The sequence below is a fragment of the Mercenaria mercenaria genome, chromosome 7 (genome assembly GCF_021730395.1).
Source record: "Mercenaria mercenaria strain notata chromosome 7, MADL_Memer_1, whole genome shotgun sequence".
NCBI lineage: Eukaryota > Metazoa > Mollusca > Bivalvia > Venerida > Veneridae > Mercenaria > Mercenaria mercenaria.
In genome coordinates, this window is record NC_069367.1 from 60,845,624 (window position 1) to 60,868,852 (window position 23,229).

General features: G+C 34.1%; 1 protein-coding gene across 5 annotated transcripts in view; it reads left to right on the top strand.

The window, feature by feature from the left end:
* The window catches only part of LOC123554076 (metalloreductase STEAP4-like), a 38,847-nt gene extending 15,823 nt beyond the window's left edge, over nucleotides 1-23,024 (top strand). The window contains exons 1-2 of one of the 5 annotated variants that reach the window (XM_053548500.1): nucleotides 6,134-6,320; nucleotides 20,644-23,024. In XM_053548500.1, the coding sequence (XP_053404475.1) occupies nucleotides 6,287-6,320; nucleotides 20,644-22,157 (1,548 nt within the window). In that variant the 5' untranslated portion in view covers nucleotides 6,134-6,286 and the 3' untranslated portion in view covers nucleotides 22,158-23,024. Of the gene's footprint in view, nucleotides 1-6,133; nucleotides 6,321-6,662; nucleotides 6,803-11,357; nucleotides 11,484-19,957; nucleotides 20,092-20,643 lie in introns of those variants that run through there. The other 4 variants (XM_053548501.1, XM_045343969.2, XM_045343968.2 and 1 more) reach the window with 4 other exon arrangements.
* The last annotated feature ends 205 nt before the right edge of the window (nucleotides 23,025-23,229 follow it).

Below are 23,229 nucleotides of genomic sequence, written 5' to 3' on the forward strand. Positions count from 1 at the left end.
TATTCACCATAATAAGACAACGAGCCATGCGCAAGATCCAGAGCCCTAGCTCCAAGGTCAAGGTCACACTTAGAGGTCAAATGGTAACAGGGTCTGTTTCGTGCCAGGTCCATAACTCTGCCATCCATGAAGGGATTTTAAAATAACTTAGCATAAATGTTTACCGTAATGACAGGATGTGTCACGTGCAAGACCCAGTCCCTAGCTCCAAGATCAGACTTAAGGTCAAAAGTTTACAGGGTCTGTTTCGTGTCCGGTTCATAAATCAGCCATTCATCAAGGCATTTTGAAATTATTTGACATAAATATTCCCAATAATGAGACGACGTGTCATGCGCAAGATCCAGACCCCTAGCTCTAAAGTCAATGTCACACTTGAGGTTAAATGATAACATGGTATGTTTCTTGTCCGGTTCATAACTCTGCCATCATTGAAGGGGTTTTAAAATTACTTGACATAAATGCTGGAGGGTATTTGTCATTAACAGTGACAGCTCTTGTTTCTCTCTTAAAGTGTAATAGCCTTGCAATGTTCACATTTTCATATCATGTGTTATGATTTTTCTCTTTAGTCCATTTCTGTTATTGCATGTGTGACATAACAATAATATTATTTCTTTAAATATATTCCAACGCTTTCCCGTACTTTTCTCACATAAGAGTTTTTATGGTTTTGGTGCGCGGATTACAAACATTTATTCTTTCACCACTTAGAACTACATATTTTTATCCTTTTAATCTCTGTTCATTACACTATATAGAGGATATTCGTTTGTTTTAGTGTAAGATCGAAATATATTTCACCGAGTGAACACTATAATGCAGTACTATAGTATTTACGAGTGAAGTGCATTTCGATCTCACACTGAAACAAACAAATGCTCTATTTATTTTATGCATTGAACACTGAGTTTTACTTTATCAAATACAACATTCTTGCTCATATATTTTCATACAAAATGCCGAAAATACATCCTTAGAGACACTCATGCAAAACCCTAACTTATACCTCGGCGGCTGCCCAAATAAAATATTGATCTTCAATAATCTGTCCACAATTACGTGACTAGACTAAATGACTACCATGCTGTTTCGTTTAGTGCTTTCAGGCTCATTTTGAAACGGAAAGATTCGCCGGCGAAAAGAAAGTAGATATTGAAGTTCGTATTTGACGGCGTATTTGACGTTACACTTATTAGCTTTAACTTCTTATATTTTAAGTAAGAAATTCTTACATGATAAAGTTAGATTAGCAACAACAAGTCTTCAAACCAATGGCCTGTGTGTATGCCATGCTAGAATGTATACAGATGAATATAACTGAAGTCGTATCAATAGCTATATATACTTCAGCTGTGCCCTGTTGAGCAGGTTTATTTGCGAAAACAGTAAATGTTACCAAAAGTAAGTGTGGCATGGTGGTGGGTATGACAATCACCATTTACTGTCCTACTGACAATAACATGTGCACAGTAATTGATGAGACATTTTACAGAGTAAAGAACTACCTGCAAAATGAATGTGTTAAAAAGAATCATTGACTGAAATTGTCCCATTAATCCTTCCATGTGCCAAAAGGAACAGAAACCGATAAATATCATTTTTAACAAGCCAATAATAAAATGACTTACCACTTAGTTTTCTATAATGAAAATACTACAGTTTTGCTTGTATCAAAATGTCACATTTATGAATAGCTATAATATACTAGATAGGATTAGTAACGGTGTAATTATATTCATCTATATCACCTCTGACTATTGTATCATCTGCTCCTGCCTCATGAGGGTCTTTTTAGACATTAGAAATGCATATATCCATTAGTTTACATTTGCAAGGGAGATTATGATTTAGAAAAAACAAGAGAAAACTGGACGTTCAATAGCACGCAATATCTGTATAAGGAACATTAAGCATGATAGGAAGGAAAAGATGGTCAATAAAGGACATCTTGGGAGATGTTGGCTCTGCAGACAATTACATTTTCTCAAAAGGTCGGTTGATTAAGAAAGGAAATAATGGACAAAGAAGTAACAACTAGTGGGTATAACGTTTGGTGTATGGAATATTGGCGGCTGTTCTTCGAGTGATAATGAAAACTTTTTATTTCGCCATGATGTTATAAACTCTCTTGATTTAAGCATTTTTTGCTGTCTGAGAAACCTTTTTGCGGGAAGATACGGACATTAGTTTACATGTTATAAATGGTCATCATCGCGTGAACCTCAACCGTAACGCCAGACGGGGTTCTGGTGATGTTAGATATTTCGAAGGAGGTACAGTCTAGGTATCATTGATAAAAGTGTGGAAGATATCCTTTGGGTGAAAGTATCAAATAAATAAACATATGATGTAATTTGTTTTTGCATGTGCTACTTGCCGCCTGAGAATCCAAGTCGCGTTAATGACACAGAAATGGTCTTTAGTGATCTTACAAACCAAATTTACCTGTATCAAAACTTTGGTCGTATCATCATATGTGGCAGCCTGAACTCTAGAATTGGTAAGGAAAATGATTACATTGAGGGGGTTGACAATATTCCATCTAGGTGCCCAATTGACACATCTGTAAATAAATATGGTGATTATTTTCTTGTTTTCCTGATAGATAAAAACTGTTGTACATTACATTGTAGGAACGGGTTTGATAATTTCACTCATGTATCCAGCCATGGTCAGCCAGCAGTTGACCACGTTATAGTTCCACATGAACAGCTACCATTTTGCACAGATTTTGTCGTTTTGACCAGATCTGTTGCTGTAAACACATTAGGGTTTCGGGATTTGACAAAATTCCAGACAACTGTATAATAACATGGAGTCTTCATATCTAAAAGGAAGTTGTTTGATACATTTAACCGAAAATATAAACGAAAATTCTAGGCGATGGAACGCAAACGTCTCGCCGAATCCCTCATTGACAAGACCAAACCCAAAGACTTCTGGGAAAAATGTAAAATCGTTTTGGCCAAAGGCAGACACGGGTCCTTCCAGAAACTGTTTCCAAGGATAAGGCGTTTCATAAATGGAAAACAGATTATGATTTTTTTCAGATGTTTGTAATAATGACCTGGTTTTGATGCAAACCTTTTAGATTATGTGAAGCATTGTTTAAATAATGAAAGTAACAAATGTAAACACTTTTGTAAAACTTGACTGTTCTGCCCTTATTGGGCCACTTACCAGGGATGAGTAAAAATGCTGTGTCGTGTGAAGTTTGGTAAATCTTGCGGGTTCGATGAAATTCCTGCAACGAAACCCGTTATGATTTACGTTTTAAGTAGATAATTTATTCCTTTGATAAAAACTGTGTCCCTGGTGGTTGGCTCAAAGGGATTATAAATCCGATTCAAAAATGTGATAGTGACCTGTTAGACCCACTACAGTATTCGCCTTTTACATTTTTGTCTATTCCTTGTAAAATGTATGCACATAATATTATATTAAACTGGAGACTTATGGCGTGGCATGAACCACTTATGAACAAAACAGTTTCAGACTAGACCATATCTACTCTCTATATAGTTTAACCGTAAACTTGCTAGAAAAGATACATGTACGTGCTTTGTGGAAGCACGTAAAGCATTAGAGATTGTCTATGGTTTAGGCAAAACTTTGTCAGCTGTGCAGTATAATTATGTTAAATATGCTTTAGATAAACCAATGAAATGACAGACTGATTTGATGTTAATATTAGAGTTAAGCAGGGCTGTGTCTCCATCATTATCCGCAACCTACATTAATGATTTACCTGAAGAAATTAAACGGCTGAATTGTTGTATTCTTGCGTAAGACCTCGTGGTATGACTCCTGCTTAACGCTGATGATATTGTCTTGATAGTGTAAAATGAGTCCGATATGCAATATATGCTTGACACACTCCATGTCTGGTATCAGAAATGGAGGCTCAGTCGAAATGAAAAAAAAAAAAACTAACTAAAATTATTCATTTTCGCTGCAACTCGAAGCCAAAATCTATGTGGTGTTATACTTCTGAATACAAGTACCTAGGGTTTTGGTTTAATGAATTCTTCCACATGAAAAAGTCTGTTAAAGATTTAACATAGTCTGCAAGTAGGGTCCTTAAAAATTGCATTGTGTATGAAGCATATCAATGTTGGTGGTATGTCAATTCATGTGTACAAATAAATGGCGGAAACTGTTATTGAGCCCATTCTCTTCTACTGTGCTGGTATATGGGGATACAGAAAACTTCCAGAGTTTTGAACTGTTTTGAATAAAGCAAAGCAGTCATTTTTGCGTGTAGGTAAAAGCGCCTCCAACATGGCAGTTAGCGGAGATTTGGTCTTAGCAACAGCTGAATCCAAGCAGCATGCCGAGGTGATCAGACTGTGGTGTAGAAAACACGAAAAAATGATAGATTTGTAAAATGTATACACATGCTTTCTGTTAATAAAGGCAAATCTTGTGTAAAAATGCCATGAGATTGTTTGCAAAGATTGGTATATATACTGTTAAACAAACTGTGACAGGCAACATGTATTAGTACGGCGAAACAGAAGTTACTAGATACTGGTATTGTTGGTTGGAACAATAGTTTACATAGTGTTGGCAGAAATGCAAGTAATGACAACAGATTAAGAATACGGTACCTATAAAAGTGTAATTAAAACTGAGTCATATATGTTATTAAATATGTCAAGGAAGCAACGCCGTATTCTTGCCAAATTCAGGGTCTGTAACCTCCCTCTTGCAATAGAAACTGGACGATATGCTAAGCCAAAAATCCCTGTGAATGAACACCTTTATATATATTTACTGTAACTCTAGTGTCGTTGATGATGAGACCCATTTTCTTTTAGACTTATGTAACCTTTACAGTGATCTTAGACATTAATTGTTTGAAAAGGCATATAGGATAGACCCACACGTTTTAACCTCTTGTCAAAAATTTAAATTTTTTAATGAATACAGATTGTTTACAATTCTCGGTTGTAAACTGTATTAACTTGGTGTTGAAAAGAAGAAAACATACAACGTAGTTAGATGCGTAAATATGGTTAATCTATTGTTTAACATCTTACAAGTGCATCAATATTTTAGTCCTTACCATTTCAATGTGATAAGATCTTTCAGTCAAGATTTTTCTTATATTCATTTATGAACTTGTAACTCTCTTGATTTTAAATTTTAGCATTTTCAGTTAGATGTTTATAATAGTACAAAATATTGTGCAACAAATATCTTCAGTCAGTATCATTAGTATAACTGTGACGGTAAAACCCTGGATTGTACACTTTAACAGACAAGATTTTATTCTTTCTATTCAAAATGCAGCTTAGAAGCTTTTTATATGTCGAAGTCCGATAAAGACATCTATAATGAATAGAATAACTCATGAGCAAACATAGGTACAATATGTTACAGTTCGATTTTTTTTAGATTATTTGGGCTCTGTCAGAGTTTGGGACATTTATATTTGAAGTGCTTTAGTCTGTGACAAAGCCCATGCGTCTTGGAATAATTTTGTACCTATCTTTTCACAATTGATAGCATAAAGGATATTTAGAAGAACAATTATTGTACAGTACAAATAATGTGATCTTATAACCTACAAATATAGACTCGTGGCAGTATAAATCTGCACCAGTGTCTCATAAGCCATATCTGGCTGGGTGTATAACAAATTATGTATTTTTTTATTTTCAGTTATATGTGCTGGAATATGTATATACTCTTTGCATAGTTATAAATGCGACACTTTAATCAACAATAAAATGGTAAAATTGTAAATTATTATGACTGCTAAAGTTAAGCAAATAATGATTTTGTAACAATAAGGCTTTAATTATCATATCATGGTAGTGTTAAAGGAACGGCAATCTCCATATAGTCTTCTTTTGTGGTTGTATTGACCCAGGCAATAGTAATTAGTATAAGTATTAATACCAATAAGAAATATCAAACAAATACCATTACGCTTGTTATTTAGTTACCAAGATATTCAAGATATAGGCATTATGGAATGGAAAATGTTTTCATTAATTGCAATATTTCAGCAAATGTGGCCATTTGTATATCTTATAATTAAGAGATTTTCATCAGCTAGAGTTTATATGGATAGTAAGTGCATTCAAAATATGCACGGTATGCACGGTATTTGAAGTGTTGAATGACAGCAGAAATGCATATGTGATTTAACATTAGTGATATTAGGATTAGAATGTTTCATGAACTAATTTCATGTATATATAAATAAGTCGACCAACATACGTAGGCGTATAACAGTCGGGCGTACAGTTTCGTTATACAGTTACATTAATTTATGTATGGTGGAAAATCAAATAATTCTGATATAGGTAAGATATTTTTAGATTTGCAAGAATGTAGTGGTCATCTTTAATTAGAACCATGGGCATTGAAAGTAGATATAAATCTAACCAGTATTTTCTTAAAGAAATGATACATTATTGCTGTCATTCTATGTTGATCATCAGAACATTTTCGGTAAAAAATGTGTATCAATTTTTGCCACTAGAGCCACCTTTTGAATATATTAACACTAGCCATTCGTTATATACTATTATCAAAAAAAATAAATTCATGTTTTTGAATGTATTTTAGCTGTCTATATACCGTTAGCGACCAGGTATTCGTTTTTACTTGATGCACACGACTCTCATCACGTATCTAAAGCTGTTACAAGCCGCCCACTCAAGTTATGATCTTCATATGAAAACATATATTGCAACTGCTGTCTGGTTGATTAAATTAACAGATTAACTAGATGTATTTGGATATTTCGTAGGAAATACCACCAACAACGTCATGGAAATAAAAGGTAACGTCGTAATTTATTTTTTACTGTATTAGAGCTACTACCTGATAGTATTCCGGTCAGTTTCTGTCGTTAAATCGACTAAACCGACACATTGTTGTGTCAGATTAAAATAAAAATCAAACTTTTGCTATATTCACCTATATGCTACATATTCGATGTTCTTACAATGTATTTTTCAACAAATTCTGTTGAAAATCGTTGTTTTCGTAATAAATTTAAGATAAAAACATTCGTCTACAATTTGTGGTTTATAAAAAAAAAGCGGAATTCCCGTCAGCAAACATCACGTGATTATCAATTATCAGAACGCATACGTATAGGTATCGCACACTATTGTGACGTTTTGAAATAAAAAACAAACAAAACAATAACATAAAATGAAGTCATAGTAGATTTTATAGTTTATTAACGTCTCATTCATTTACAAACATATAAATTTGCATAAAACATAAAACAAATGTAAATGACCGTTCTAACTAGAACTACAAGAGACACACACCATTTAACTTAAGATTCATAATAATTATTTATAACTTGATTGGATCATGAACAAGTGCATCGATCCAACTACGCCCCAGCAAACATATATATATATTATATTCTTCTTTTATTTACGTCTCATCTGTATACATCATATACATATAACATAGACAATTATTTAACAAATAAAAAGTACACAGCCGCTCTATACAGAGCTACAAGAGACAATGCATAGTTAAAACCTATCAGTCAATTTAAAACTATTAACACAATGTTAATAAAATACCTGTAATTAAAATACACATAAAATACAGAATATTGATTGATTTATAGATAATACTCCCGTACATAAGTGAAACAACTCAAGAGATCCCCACTTCTCTTACACCGTCAATTTACCAACACAATCCCCATGCCCATAATCCAACCAAGCCACAAATACCCACAATAAGTAGATCAGCTATTACTTGCCCACCTTTACAGTAACTATTTTATACGTTTTTTTACTTATAGCTGGATTATCCTATACAACTCTTTATCTTTGTACATATACTTCAAAAACTTCAAACTGTAATGCAAACTGAAAAGAAAATGGGGATCGAACTCCCGACAAAAAGGTATAATACAAATACCGTAACCGCTCGGCCAACGAGGAATCACTGGCTAAATAGTAAACTTAGTGTATTCGCTTAATGTTATGTTATTGTTTTGTTTTCACTTCTGAACGCCATAATACTGTGCGCTATCTATAGTTCGGTTTTGAGGTGAGCGGCGTTATGTACTTTTAATAATGGAGCGGTTCGTTATTTAGGTAGTGTTATTCGGTATAAATAGAGAACGATAACGAAAACATTATCAGAAAAGTCGATTGTGTCTTTGTTGGTAATTCAGGGTTAACTTCATGGTCTTTATAGTCAATACGATTCAAAGGTAGTACAACTATTTTGTCACGGATAATGGTTTCAGTACCCGATTTCCCTTTTCTCAATAATAACATTTAACATGTTATTGTTACAAATACCGTGTGAGAGTAGTACGATAGTGGTTCTTACCTAAATAAGGCAAAGTAAATCATGCTGACTTCCCTAATCGGTAGACGAGTATATAAATTGACCCATCAAACTACATGCGCACTTTTGGTTTGCTGCCCACGTGATGATAGCGTCTAAAAAATACTGTCGCGTCTCGTTCTGTATTTATCAATGTTTGCAAAATAAAGCGTTGTAACGGTTTATAAAAGTTCATGAGGAAAACTGCAAAAATTCGAATGTTCCCGTAATTCTGGAAACTATAAACTGGTCAACCATTATGTTTCATGTAAATATATGAAACAGTGGCGATAGTTTGCCTTTCGGTGATAGATTATTTTAAAAATTACAAATCACAATATGTGGGTTAGTCGCTTTAAGATAATTCTCCAAAATCAGATGCTACTCCTCATAAAATAAACAAACGTGTTTGTAAACATGGACGGTTCCAAACTGAAAGGGGATCCATGCTGAAAAATAATGACAAAATATTTTACATATCGCATATCCGTAGCCCTGACCAACCTATAAACCGGGCCAGTCTATTTTATAAGTACAACAACACTGTTGACCCATTTAAACGAGGAGTACTCTTTGATGTTTTGTACATCTTATTTATCATGCAGTATTTTCTCTGGTAAGACCCTGTAGTTTTTACATGTTATACATCCATACATCCATATTGGGCTGACATCTACTTAGAAGTCTAACATTATGGTAAATTTCAGACATTTTCGATGCCGTAAACTATATAAATTTTATCTTTATCTGTTGATTACTTTTTTCATAAAGTAAGCATTTCCAATGTATCGGTTTTGCAAAAACTATAAAATTGCTCATGTTCAAATTTGTTTGATACAGTGCTTTTATGAAAACTTGAATGCACGTCATTAGTTATGACTTATTCTCAAAAGTGAATGAAGTACAATGTGTTATCACCGTGAATTTTGTTTTTTATTTGAACTTATTCTTTATCAAAAACTTGACTCATTTTGTATACATGACTACAGCTGAAGGTTCAAATCATAGCTAAGATTTTTTTCAAATTTTAAGTTTCATAACTACATTTGTCAAAGTCCTGTCCTCCAAAACAATTTTAGCATATCGCAGTTTCTTCTTATTCTTTAGCCTTTTATACCTTTTAAAAATAATGCAGAGGTTTTTTTTTCAGAAACCACAGTGTAAAGTCTCCATATAATGCACAGTATGTTTTATAAATATTTAAATTAAAATAAGCTGTACATTATACGAAAAATGTAAAACTAAAACGCAAACGCAAAAAAAAAGAAATGACTAAAGTCAGATTCAAAACTACAGGGAAAAAGTAGTTCCACCACACTACTTGGACATTTGCTTCTTAATCCCTTATTATGATACAACTTATATTTGTTACGTTTTGCTACGTAGACTTCGTAGTTCCACGTCACGTAGCAGTAACGTTCAAACATGGTAGCAGCTAAATTTACATTTTCATCTTTACTTTCACACATAATTATGTTGTAGTTTCTGACTTTTGGGTGCCCCTTCTGACGCCTTCTCAATGGTTCCAGTGGGAGTTGTCCTCGAGTATGATGGATTGGCCGAGTGCATCATCAAGTGTGTCATTGGAAGGGTTCCTATTTACACTGTCACCAACTTCTTTCAAGTTAGCCTTAAATATATGCCTACATCTAAGGTTCTATTTTGGTATCCTATTCCTTTATAAATTGCCGCAGATATTTTTACTTTGTGCAAATGAATCGGATCAGTTGCTTGTCATTTATGAGTAAAACAATTAAATCAGTATATGTAAATATCAATTTAATTATCCATGAACTCTGTGATTACAACGAAAGCACATCTTGCTATTTCAAGCACCTACTTCTTTTTTTTTTTCAATTACATAGGGCTATAAAAAATGTGGCCCTGAAATTGACATTAGTAAAGATATTTTAAAAATGAAAAAGATCCTACTGCCATCCCTGGATGATATATAACTTATAACTCTGTCATGTAAAATATCTATAACAACTCTGATACGGTTTTGTAGATGAAACAGTAAAAGATTGTACTTAAGATGTTTTCATTTATTCCAATGAAGGGAAGCGCGTTTATCAAATTTGTTTCAGTCAACAATTTAGGGATACTACAAGTTTTTGTGTATTTACGACTGCAGAAGCCCGAGGGATTGTTGGTGACAGAGACCGAGGTCAGCAACATATCCCAATGGCATATCAGACGTAAACACCCAAAACAAATCTGTCCTGTCGCTATTCTACAACATTTCACAAACACTAAATGTATGATTCTTATCGATGAGTCCGATACATGCCATTCTGACTGTGCTTAAAACGGTCAACATGTTTCAAATATCCATAACCGGGACGCGACACATTACAAAAAAAACATGTATGCAATATTTAAAAATTCGATAAACAAGGACTCAGTTTCACCAATAAAAATTTTGTTCGAATTATTTTGAGTACGATATTTAACTCCATTTTTGTGAGAAGTTGAAATAAATGATTAATTCTTCCCAGCATCGTTAATATGATTCATAAAAATTTACAGTTGCACAAGTCACATGCAATTCAATATATTTACGGTTACCGACGGAAAAAAAAAGTTTCGAAAGAGGGTAAACAGTGGCAGTCTCTGTATACGACGGTTGGGGTGCGTTAATCAGAGAAAAAATGTATTATGGATTATATTTTGTACATTGCAAGCTAAAAAGAGGGACGTTTGTGGAAAGCTACAAGATTTTCATTTGCACAAGAGAGGCAATGAATAAGTATTCGGTCCATGGCACAGCATTTAGAAATATTTTTTAAAAACATGTATTAAAAGCACGTGAATTACTTTGTTTATATACGATTTTTCTGTCTGGTTCAGTTCAATTTAACTGTGTTGTTGCCAGTAGTGTTGATGAGCCAAATATCCATATAATTTATATAATCTGCAAGAAGTATCCACTCTTACTAAACTTAAGTATGGATATAAAAAATTGAAAGCCATCTTACTGAGATAACCATGCACGATTTGATAAAGGAAAGAGATAAAATATTTGTCAGAGAGTACATTTAAGGATATGTTTATCTATAATTCGGTTTTATTTGAACGGACCTGTTCGTGTTAAGCAGTGGATTATTTAAGAATTATGATTGATCTGTTTGGGAAATAGTATTAACAAACCGGTTTGTATATCTATTATTTCTGTATATACAAACTATTAAAATAAAAGTTAAGTCGCTTCTAGAATTTAAAACGTTTTGTAGTGGAAGTCCGGCATCATTTCAAGTGTCATTTATTGGAATAGTCAGAAAAGCAATTTAACTTTGGCCATTCTACACGTGAAGCCTGACCAAGACATACAATAGAAACAAGCAAATTCGATGAATTGGTATCCCCCGCCGAAAGGGTTTGTGGTGAGGAATGGCAAAAAAATATATCCGGCAAAAAGTTAAGGATGCTACTAAGAAGCAAATAATTTCATTAGTCAAAATAAGTTTAACAGAAAGCAAATGTTTAATTAAAGAGTACATAATAAATGTATGATACTTTGATCCTGACTAAAGAATTTAGTTTGAATGGAATGTGCTAACTGTAATAAGCTTAGCTTTTGAAATTAAATGAAGTTAACTGAAATGTGAGCTTGAAGTTTAACTTGAACGAAATATTGTTTTTGAGTGGTTTGGCACCAAGTGTTGCTGTTTAACATGTACATTTAAACTTAAGAACAGATGTCCTTAAGAGAACACAATCAAATAAGATATATTGAACATGGCTGGGGCAAGGGCGGGGGGGGGGGGGGGGGGGTCAGAGGATGCATGATTGGTGGTGGGCATGACTGGGTGGAGGAGCGAGGTGGGGGAATGGTACAACTTGCATGTTGATAAATTTTCAAGGAAGGTTGTTTATAATAAATGTTCATGGAAAAGAATAAAAGAAATTTAATAAAACTACATGTACATAATGTAAGTTTGTTATACAGATATGTGGATTTCTATACAATTAAAGGGCAATAACTCTGAAGTTACAAAAGAAATCCGAACGAAATTGTGTGTGCACAACCACATTATGGTGTTCTAAATTCCGTTTAAGTTTCATAGTTCAAGGTCAAATATATCAAAAGTTATGAAATTGCCATATTTATGGTACCCTATATAGTTAACACTAGAAATTTCTAAGGGCCATAACTCTGGTGTTACTTGGGCACTTTGACTGAAACTTGACGGGCCTCATAACCTTATAGTGGTGGACATGTTTATAAAGTTAGTTTGAAAAAAATCTAAAATAAGACACTTTTGTTTTGGTGTGGGTGTTGGGGTAGGGGTAGGGGAGGTCGGGAGGGGGGGGGGGATTTGACCAAGGTAAGGGGATGACCAGGTGTGGGTACACAACTTCACATGTTTACAATAAATGTTCATGGAAAAGAATGAAAGAAATTTAATGAAATTCTACCAAATAGTAAGTTTGTTATGTACAAATATGTGGATTTTTATACAATTAAAGGGCAATAACTCTGAAGTTACAGAATAAATCCAAACAAAATTGTGTGTGCACAACCAAATTATGGTGTTCTAAACTCTGTTAAAGTTTCATAGTTCTAAGTCAAATATATCAAAAATAATGATGCAGAAATTGCCATATTTATAGTACCCTTTATAGTTAACACTTGAAACTTCTAAGGGCCATAACTCTGGTGTTACTTGGGCAATCTGACTGAAACTTGACGGGCCGCATAAACTCATAGTGGTGAAACTGTATATGAAGTTTTATAAAAAATATTCCCAGACAGTTCCTAGATATGGCTCCGTACGGACGGACGGACTACGCCAAATCTATATCCCTCCGACTTTCGTCGGGGGATAATAAACAAAGACGACATTTACGACATCAATGGTGTTCTTACGCATTTGATAATACTAACAATAACCTGGCTCCGTGTTAAAACTTTACAAAACAATTTTCGGTATCAGCTTGAGTTTGAGTTTGAAATTTAAATATCAATTTTACTAAAACTTCGTGATATTCCAGTGAGGCAGCTCACTGGTATGTTGAGTCGCATATGTCATATATAACACGAGTGACAAATCCGACCGAATATATCACATATATTCGATCGAAAATAGCTCGCGAATGAAACGTACGTGATGTATAATTTGGACTTAGGTTTTCATATGCACACCAAAACGAATATCTCACATACAGAAACGGGCAAAGAAAAACGAAATTTTCAACGAATACGTCACATTTTCGTAAGTTTAGACTGATAACACATCTCATTTATGCCACATAGATTCTTCTAATGCGATATTCACACGGCCGACCTGATCGACCGGATCGTTACCAAACCATTGTTCGGAAACTGGACTAGTGTGGTCGGGATGATCAGTCTTAGTCTTTAATTTGTATAATTATTTGATTAGTTACCGATCGAGGGGTGGCGGTCGAGTTAACATTGACAAGAAACTGGGAAATGGTCGGTAACTGATCGAGCCCGATCGGCAAGAGGTCGGGATGATCGTTATAGGTCTTCTTTGATCGGCAATGCTTGGACATTTTATCTGATATTTTTGTATGTAAAAAAACTCTGAGTAGCGGTCAGTTGGCAAAGGTTGGTGAAGAAATCGTGAAAAGATCATGTAGCAATCGACTCTTCATCGTTTAGAAATTGCCTTGTTCGAAAAATAGATCGAAAAACGATACTCGATTGCTGTACGAAATCGCAACCCGATCGGTGCGATCTGCAGTCCAGATTAGTTCGAACGCCAGTCGATTGCACTCGATTACTTCCCGATCCTCCCCACCCATTAGAAAAGCTGTGCGGATAGGGATCATGTAATGATTGGAATGATCGTCGTGTATGAGTCGTGTATGCCCGTATAGTATAGGAGTCGTGTAGCAGTCATGTATGCCCGTATAGTATAGGAGTCGTGTAGCAGTCATGTATGCTCGTATAGGAGTCGTGTAGGAGTCGAGAAGAACCAATAACATTCGGGTTGAATGAGTTTGGCATGCAAACTTATGCAAATTAAGCAATCGGGGCTCATAACGCACCGTTTGCATGACCTCAGTTGAACGTAGTAAACCTTTAAAATATGGTTCATTTATCATTTCCATATTATTAAACCATAGAGTTTTCCATAGATATCTCGTGTTGTTTAACCCTTATCATGCTGGACACGATTGAGTCTGCCTTAGCGACCAGTGTTGATCATGATCAGCCTGTACATCCGTGTCAGTATCTTTTTGGTAAGCACATCTTTTAATAGTAAATGGTACTGTCCAAAATGAAAGATGGAAAGTTCATTATAGAAATTTAGCAGGGTAAGGGTTAAATGAATGCCCCACAGATTAACTTATAAATGCTTAAAGACCAGGGACTGAGTACGAATTATTACGATAAATAATCAAAACATGCGCACAAAGGCATACAGAAATGCATGCAGCAGTCAGTGCAGTAGATTAGCAATATATGTCAAAGTATTAGCGCCCGCTATTGTAGTAGACCTATGTATTAGACCAATTTTAGTAGACCTATGTATATTGTGGTGACTGTCAGGAATTTGAGCCGTCATCTTTACTAATTTTTTCTTGTGATCTATTTCCTACGCAGTTTAAGAATAGAAGTATTCGGGTAGTATAATTATGTGTATTTACCCCTTAAAATTTCCGATCCCAATTAACAAAAGTATAGTTTGTGGTTTCATGCACTTTTATATCACAACGTATGTGACATATACGTTTCGGTGTAAACTGTCAAATATGTCACATTAGACAAATGTCAATTTTACCGTCGAATATATCACACACGTGTTATTTATTCGATTTGTGACATATACGGCTCAACATTGGTACAAGTAGACACAGTAGTTTATATGACTGAAAAATTGTTGAAAAAGAAGCTAAACCCAAGCACACACATATACACAGAAATCGCAAACTGTTGATTATAAGAAAAAAACCCCGACGATTTAAGCAAATTCGAGTGCGTGGCTGCATGGGCAGTTAAAAAATAAATTGATGATTCAATAACTAAAGCATGAGTATTAATTCATGTCATACAAGAACCGCCATATAATTCAAAAAGTGGAATACGAATATATAGAATGTCAGTGATTTGGCCTTTTTTTTTGTTGTGCAGAGAGGGCTACAGAACTTTAATGATGACAGTCTAACATATACAGAACTCCAGGTTATAAAAATTAAAGATAACAGAAAGCCGATGATTTATTCCGGTATAAACTTTTACCCCGAATGCGCATTTTTGATAACAGTTACACTTGCGCATTTTTAATAACAGTTACACTTAACATGGATTCGAATTCTTTTGGTTTGTCCTATCTATATCTATAATGGAAAGGTATCCAATATTTGTTGCAGTTGTGAAATGTTCATGTTTCTATTAAAGAACGAGAATTTAAATATATATGTAAATGGGAAATTTCAAGAATTGGGTATTTTATACGCGGGCGTACTTGTAACTTTTGCTATCTCATTTAAGTCATTTCTCCTCACCAAAACTTGTACTGGTTGGGAACCATTTTCCGGACAGGACCAGTTTCCGGACACATGTAATATCCGCTTTATTTCTTTGTTATTCATGCAATTGTTTCATCTAGATCATTTAGATGTTTGTTCTTCATGTCTATAACAAACCACTATTTTATAAGGCTGTATAATGTTTGGGTTTTTGATGATAACTCACATGCGTTTACAAAACAACTTTCTGTCTTAACGGGGCATGAAGATAGCATTGCGCATGCGCAGTAGTTCACACATGCCGAGGTATCAAGTGGGGAAGAAATAACCAAACTACATAATGATTGTCTGCTGATAACATGTTCTTCTTTTAATTTCATGCTAAAAGTTACGTAAGATGCAGGGCTGTCGATTTTTGCACTAATTTTATTCTATAACTATTGGAATTATCAAGAATTAGTATAAGACGAAATTCGAGTTTTTTATAGTCAACCTCGGTTTGTTTTCGTAGCTGCTATTGAACGTCGGATTATGTTTCATGTGCAATTTTGAAGAGATGAATGATAAAGAAAGGTGTAGAAATAGTTTAATTACTTATTTTGATATCAAATTAACAACAAAACACCGTCAAAATATTTGTCCGGATACTGGTTTACCTGACGGGAAAAATAACTTATTTTAGTGACCCCATTTGAGGCCCCATGGAACCCATATTTTACGTCACAACGCGATGCTTATTACAACATCGGATGTTGAAGGAGCTGAAGTTTGTGCAGTGTGCGCTTCATTTATGTCAAATATTTTTTTTAGGGAATAATGGAGCCGAAATATGAAAATGTGTCCGGAAAATGGTTCCCAACCAGTACAGTAAGCAAAAAAATGCATTCGACTTTTCTTAATTACAGTGAGCAGGGAATTTAAAAAATTGAGTTATCTGATAAATTTACAAGGTTAACTATCTTTGTTTGATTGTGTACCTATCGCCCAAACAATGCCAAGTCGATATACGATGAAACGAAAAAGAAAAATATTTCAACAACACAGGAACTTACATCTATTCTGGTGGATTAAAGAATAGGGTTTCTATACCATGATTTTGTTGTACGGTAGTCTGTTTTAAAGAGCACATTGGCACAAATTACAGATATAAAAATAAAGAATATATACGAGTATATAAAATACGTAGCAAGTTTTATAGAATTACCACAGGCGCTTGAGGCTCTATCAATAAATATATAAATATATAAACATTATCATATCCAACCTACTTAATATACTATGAAGAGATCTAACCTGCATATATATTTTATTGACTGAGCTTCAAACATCTGTGGAAATACTAATGAATTAGCGAGAAACAAAATTAAGTGTATAAAGTTTCAAGGAAGCAGTGTCCATTCTAAGGCAATATAGTATCGTGACTTCATGAATGTTTCCTCTAGTGCAAATTAGTGTAAACTATTTCAACTGGTCAGCATTCCGTTAAAACAAATCAGTATAAATTTAAACAGTCTCAAATATTAATGGATAGTATTAGTTTTACTAGTATCTGACTTCAGAATATTAAACTGTTTTATGTAGAAATAAGAGTTTACATTTTAACAGTTGAACAGTCATTATTAACGAAATATTAATATTTTCTTGTTCTCCATGCTTTTAAAAGCATCTTTGTAGAATAATATTGACGAATACTTCTTGCACGTGTGATAACAACAATCATTGCCTTATATAGTATTAATTATGCACTTGTCATGTACTAGAAATACATATATCTGTTAGTAAACATTTGCAAGGGAGAGAGTTTTAAAAAAGCTTATAGCTTCCTACTCAATCCTATATGTTTGTACATTTAACAATTTAGTGTAACAGATGTAATTATGTCAATAAAATACTGTTTAAACAAAACATTTGCAAGGGAAGTTATTATTGATTGATAAAAAAGAAATATTTTGTTTCTTCAACTAAACCAAAAATAGAATGATAATGTGTTTTACAACTATGAGCCGCGCAATGAGAAAGCCAATATAGTGCCTTTGCGACCAGCATGGATCGAGGCCATCCTGAGCATCCGCACAGTCTTGTCAGGATCCATGCTGTTCACTAACGGTTTCTCTAATTGCAATAGGTTTTGAATGGATACGCAGGCTGGTCTGGATCCATGCTGGTCGCAAAGGCACTAAGTTGGTTTTCTCATGGCGCGGCTCATATATTCGTCTTAGCATAAATCAACACCGTGTCTGATGTTTTATGTGGACATATTTTCTGTATTTTCAAAAATCATCATATTAATTTTCGTATTTATATCATTATCACTTCAGTAAAATGAAATATCAATTCAAAGCAGATTGCAAATTATACTATAGCCCAGCAATGTGCTGGTACCCTTACCAAAATATCAGGCTTCCGGCGAACGTTGCGGCAAATTTGCCGCAAACGTTTTGGTGAATTTGCCGCAAACTTTCTTTTGGCAAACTTTTACCATGCAAATTAGTTTGCGGTAAATTTGCCGCAAACAATTTATGCAAATGAATATGCAAATGAAGTTTGCAGCAAATTTGCGGCAAACCTAATTTGCATGGTAAAAGTTTGCCGCAAATTTGCCAAAACCTTTCTGGCGAACTTCTGGCAATGTTCTGGCGAGCTTTTGGCAAACTATTTATGCAAATTAGGTTGCAGCGACATTGCAGCAAACAATTATGCAAATTTGTTTGCCGCAAATTTGCTGCAAACTTTTGGCGCTAAAGTAACATACCTTTTGTTTTTGAAGAAAAAAGGATATATTTTCAAGAAAACTAAGAAAGATCTATTAAATTAGCAAAATATCATGTGCTAATAATGATTTATCTTTTCTAAATAATTATAAAGAAAAAATACAAATGCACGAGATCAGTATGATAAAGTATGTCGTTAGTAAATATATTTTATGTTTACATGGGTTTGAAACTCTTTAAACATTTTACAGAACAGAACAGAACAGAACAGAACATTTCTTTTATTCACCCAGGTACATGGTATTATAGTACAACATGGGGTTATTACAGAAAGGTAAATTAGCATGATTTAACAGTGTTCCGTTTAAATATTTTAAAGAAACCGCTGTGAAAGCTGATAACTGATATGCAAAAATTTCCTCTGTGTGCAAATGTCTTAATAAGTTTGCAGATTCACTATAATAATAAATTATTTACTGCAATCTATTGTATCTAATGGTCTTTAGGTGACACATGTCTGAAATAAACAAAGGCTTACGGTTATAACCGTATAATAAAAATCATTCTGTTTTGCATGCGTAATAATGTGAAAACTAACCTTACATCGCAAAATTTATCCACGGAATTAAACACAGTATACTTCAGTGATTTATCCATCTTTTTGTGGAAGTTTTTGTTTAGTAAAGAAACATAAATAATTCATGTTAATACATCGATGTTCAACTACTGTTTGGCAGTTTGAAAATCGAGCCAAACTCTATACAGCCAATAAAAACAAAGAAGAAGTCATGTGATACTGTTCTGGCAATCTTCTGGTGAACTTTCACATCTGGTCAGATAATTAAAAGATCATATGGCGAATGTTTTGAAGAAGAAAATATAGATAAAAGTTTCTGGTGACGTTTTGGTGAACAAAATCATGTGATAAAGTTTCTGGCGATGTTTTGGCAAACTCTTTATTCAGTAAAGTCTGGTGAGTTTGCAGCAAAGTCACCGAAACGTTTGCCGAAAGATCGCCGCTACCGGCGAACTCCTGCAAACTTTTATTACTCTGTTCTGGTGAACTAAAATGTTTGCGGCAAATTTACCGCAAATTTGCGGCAAATTTGCCGCAAACTTTTCATTTTGGTAAGGGTACCCATTTATAATTGAGTAGTCTGAGGCAATTCCGATTAGGACACGACGTAAAGGCAGTTGTCAGTATTTGAGCCCAGAGCTTTTAACTCTACAGGAAAGCGTCTGCACTCTTCGACTACTATGCGTCCACTCTTGAAGATGAACTGGCGTATCTAACAAATTCTAACTTATAGTTATTATAAACTTAAGTGCGAGATTATTGATTAACATGGATCACCACCATATCTTTCAGATCAAATTTCAAAAGCATTATTTACAATCATGCTTTTATGACATAACATTATCTGCTCAGTGTTGAATAATCATATTATATAGACGCCTCCAGTAGTATGTTTTCATTAAATTACTGTCATTGATTCATTTTTAGGTAAAACTGTCGCATACATGTGAAATATACACGACTAAGATATAAGTATATTGTGTCTTATTGTTATCCTATAATTTAATCAGGATTGATTGCTTATTACAGGTATGTCGCATTTGGCTTTAACGATATTTAATAATATCTATAATTTAATAATGATATTGACGGAATGTATTAGTTTGTTTAATTTTCATTTCATTTAAAAACAGACTAAAACAGCAATAACATTGCAGATGAAATTCTGACGACACTTTAGCATATAAATCCAAACATTTGCTGAGTACAGAATGTAATTAGATTGCGGTTATATGAAAATGTTAAAAATTCTTTAATTGACTTGTTGTAAACAAACCGATATCTAATGGACATTTCCCAGGTTTGTTACAAACGAAAAGTATTTGTAGGGAAAAAGTTTGTATATCTTTTACATGCTCCTCAACCCTGTTGTTGCCTCCGTGGAAACTATTAAATACATCCGATAAATAAAAAATGGGTTAGTAAGCAGATTTATTCGAAAATAATTTGTAATCAAATAGTTTTGAATTACATATCATTATTTTTAAGTAGATTTATATTAAAATAAATTATAATCAAACAGTTTTTATTTACATAGCAGTAGATTAGCCAAGTAATTTTCTGTCATTCTGTTTTCTTCAGATATCACAATGAATGAACAAAGGCAATCGGTCGGAATACTTGGTACTGGCGACTTTGCACGCGCACTGGCAAAGCGACTCTACTTCTCCGGATATGACGTAATTATAGGAAGCAGAAGACCGGAAGAAAATCTACTTTCCGCGATAGACGAGTGTTTATGTAACATGTCTCTCGTAAGCATAGAAGAATGTATTGAATCAGTTTCCGTCATTTTCTTAGCGGTTCATGCTGAAAACTTCAAAGATTTGTTACAAGAATATACTGAACACTTCGATGGTAAAATTGTTGTTGATGTTTCAAATAGGGATAAGGCAAGTGATACTTATTCAAATGCAGAATATCTTCAAACACTCATTCCACGGGCATCAGTAGTCAAGGCGTTTAACGTCATTTCCGCTTACGCAATGGAAAACAATTACAACACAAGCAGTCGACAAGTCTTTATTGCAGGCAACAATGACCTTGCTCGAGGAGCTGTTTCAAATATTGCTCGTGCAATGAATTTTACTCCAGTAGATTTTGGAAGCCTCATAGCTGCTCGACGAATTGAGAAACATCCACTATTATTATTTCCCGGCTGGAGTGGACCATGTTGGTTTACTATAACAGTGTTCATTATTTGGCTGTTATATCTGGTTTTCATTTATTATATTGAACAGACAGTCTACGAATGGGAACAAATATTTGTAAAAGTGTTGAACAAAGCCATCTGTATGACTGGAATTACAGTACTGTCTGTGACATACTTAGCTAGCAGCTTTGCAGCAATAATACAGCTGTATAATGGGACAAAACACATCCGGTTCTCAAGATGGTTAGACAAATGGTTGAAAAATCGCAAACAGCTTGGACTAATTTCGTTCATGTTGATAGCAATTCATGCCATCATGTCAACACTTATAATGTCACCTACATATCTAAGATCATGGTACCATTCAACGAAAATAGTTATTCCGCATAACATGTCTGAAGCGTATGAATTTCAAAATATTAACTGGATGACATGGAAAGGAGAAGCTGCGTGTATGACCGGTATCTTTTCATTTACTCTTCTATGTTTCGTCTGTGTTTCTACCTTACCGTCGGTCACAGACACACTTAACTGGCGAGAATGGCGTTTTGTGCAGTCAAAGCTTGGCCACTTGGCGTTATTTCTAGCAGTTGTCCACGTGTTAGTAATGGGCATACCAGGTTGGGCGAAAACTCCAAAGAAGGTATACAAATCCATAACATTTTTATCCTCATTTCTTCCGTGGATAACCATTTTGTTGAAACTGTTTTTCTCAATACCGTGTGTCGATAGATATATTACAAAAATTAGAAAAGGTTGGGAAAGGAAAGACGCACGATGCAAGGCCACATGTGTTCGTTCAAAGAACCATAGTTATGCCATTGTGAATTGCAGCCAGACAACTGGAAAAGTAGGCGATAACTGTTTATGTCCATGTGATGTTGTAGACATGACAACATTTGATAAAACCAACTGTGTATACTCTGAAACTAAGAACACTTGATATTTGTGTCTTAACATATTTATATTTCCGCATAATAATTTGTCATATTTTTTCACATAATTGGAAACGTGGTAGTGAAATGATCCTTTTAGATGAATTACCTGAAAAATCAGTGAAATGATTTCATATTCAACTGCCCAGCTGTTTTTGTTCAGAAGAAATACAAAAAGACCAAAACATTGTGCTTCCTACTTGGCAGAATGATGTTAAACACATATTTACTACCAAATGAAGTTGCATCCAAAGTTCTGATACCCAACCTATATCAGCAAACTTTATTACAATAGCGCCGCTTTAATCAGAAAATAGGTTACCGTCTCTCCGACGATGTGAATTCAATAAAAGTCCTTCTCAGACCCTAATATTCCATGATCCAGCCGCAAAAATATATATTTCTGACAAACGCTATGTCGAATACTTTCCACTACGTTGTAAAAATGACTCGTAATAATTAAATCAAAACTAGTAAAAGAGCGGAGAAAGCTGGTTCGTAGAACCGTTATATAAATATGTATTTTGTAGTTGTTTTTCAAAAGCAAGATGGCATCATTTTGATGTCGGAGAATGTTAACCAAACATGCTTAAAATTCCGTGCTTATATTAGCGCATGGACAATAGTTGGCACAAAAATGTTACATACAGCTAGTTTGACGAAGGTGTCTTATTTGATATGTGTATTTGATTTGATATATATGTATCGTATCTAATTAGTTAAATGTATCCGATTTGATATAGTTGCATCTGATTGGATATTTGATTTGATATGTGCATCTCATGTTATATATGCATCTGATTTGTATATGAATCTCATTTGATTTATGCATAAGATATGATATATACATATTATTTGATATATGCATGTTATTTGATATACAATGTATGTGTCTTATTTTATATATGTATCTCATTTAATATTCGTTTGATATATGTATCTTGTTTGATATATGTATCTTGTTTGATATATGCATCTTGTTTGATATATGTATCTTGTTTGATATATGTATCTTGTTTGATATACGTATCTTGTTTGATATTTACGTCTGATTTGATATACCGGTATGTATTTGCAATT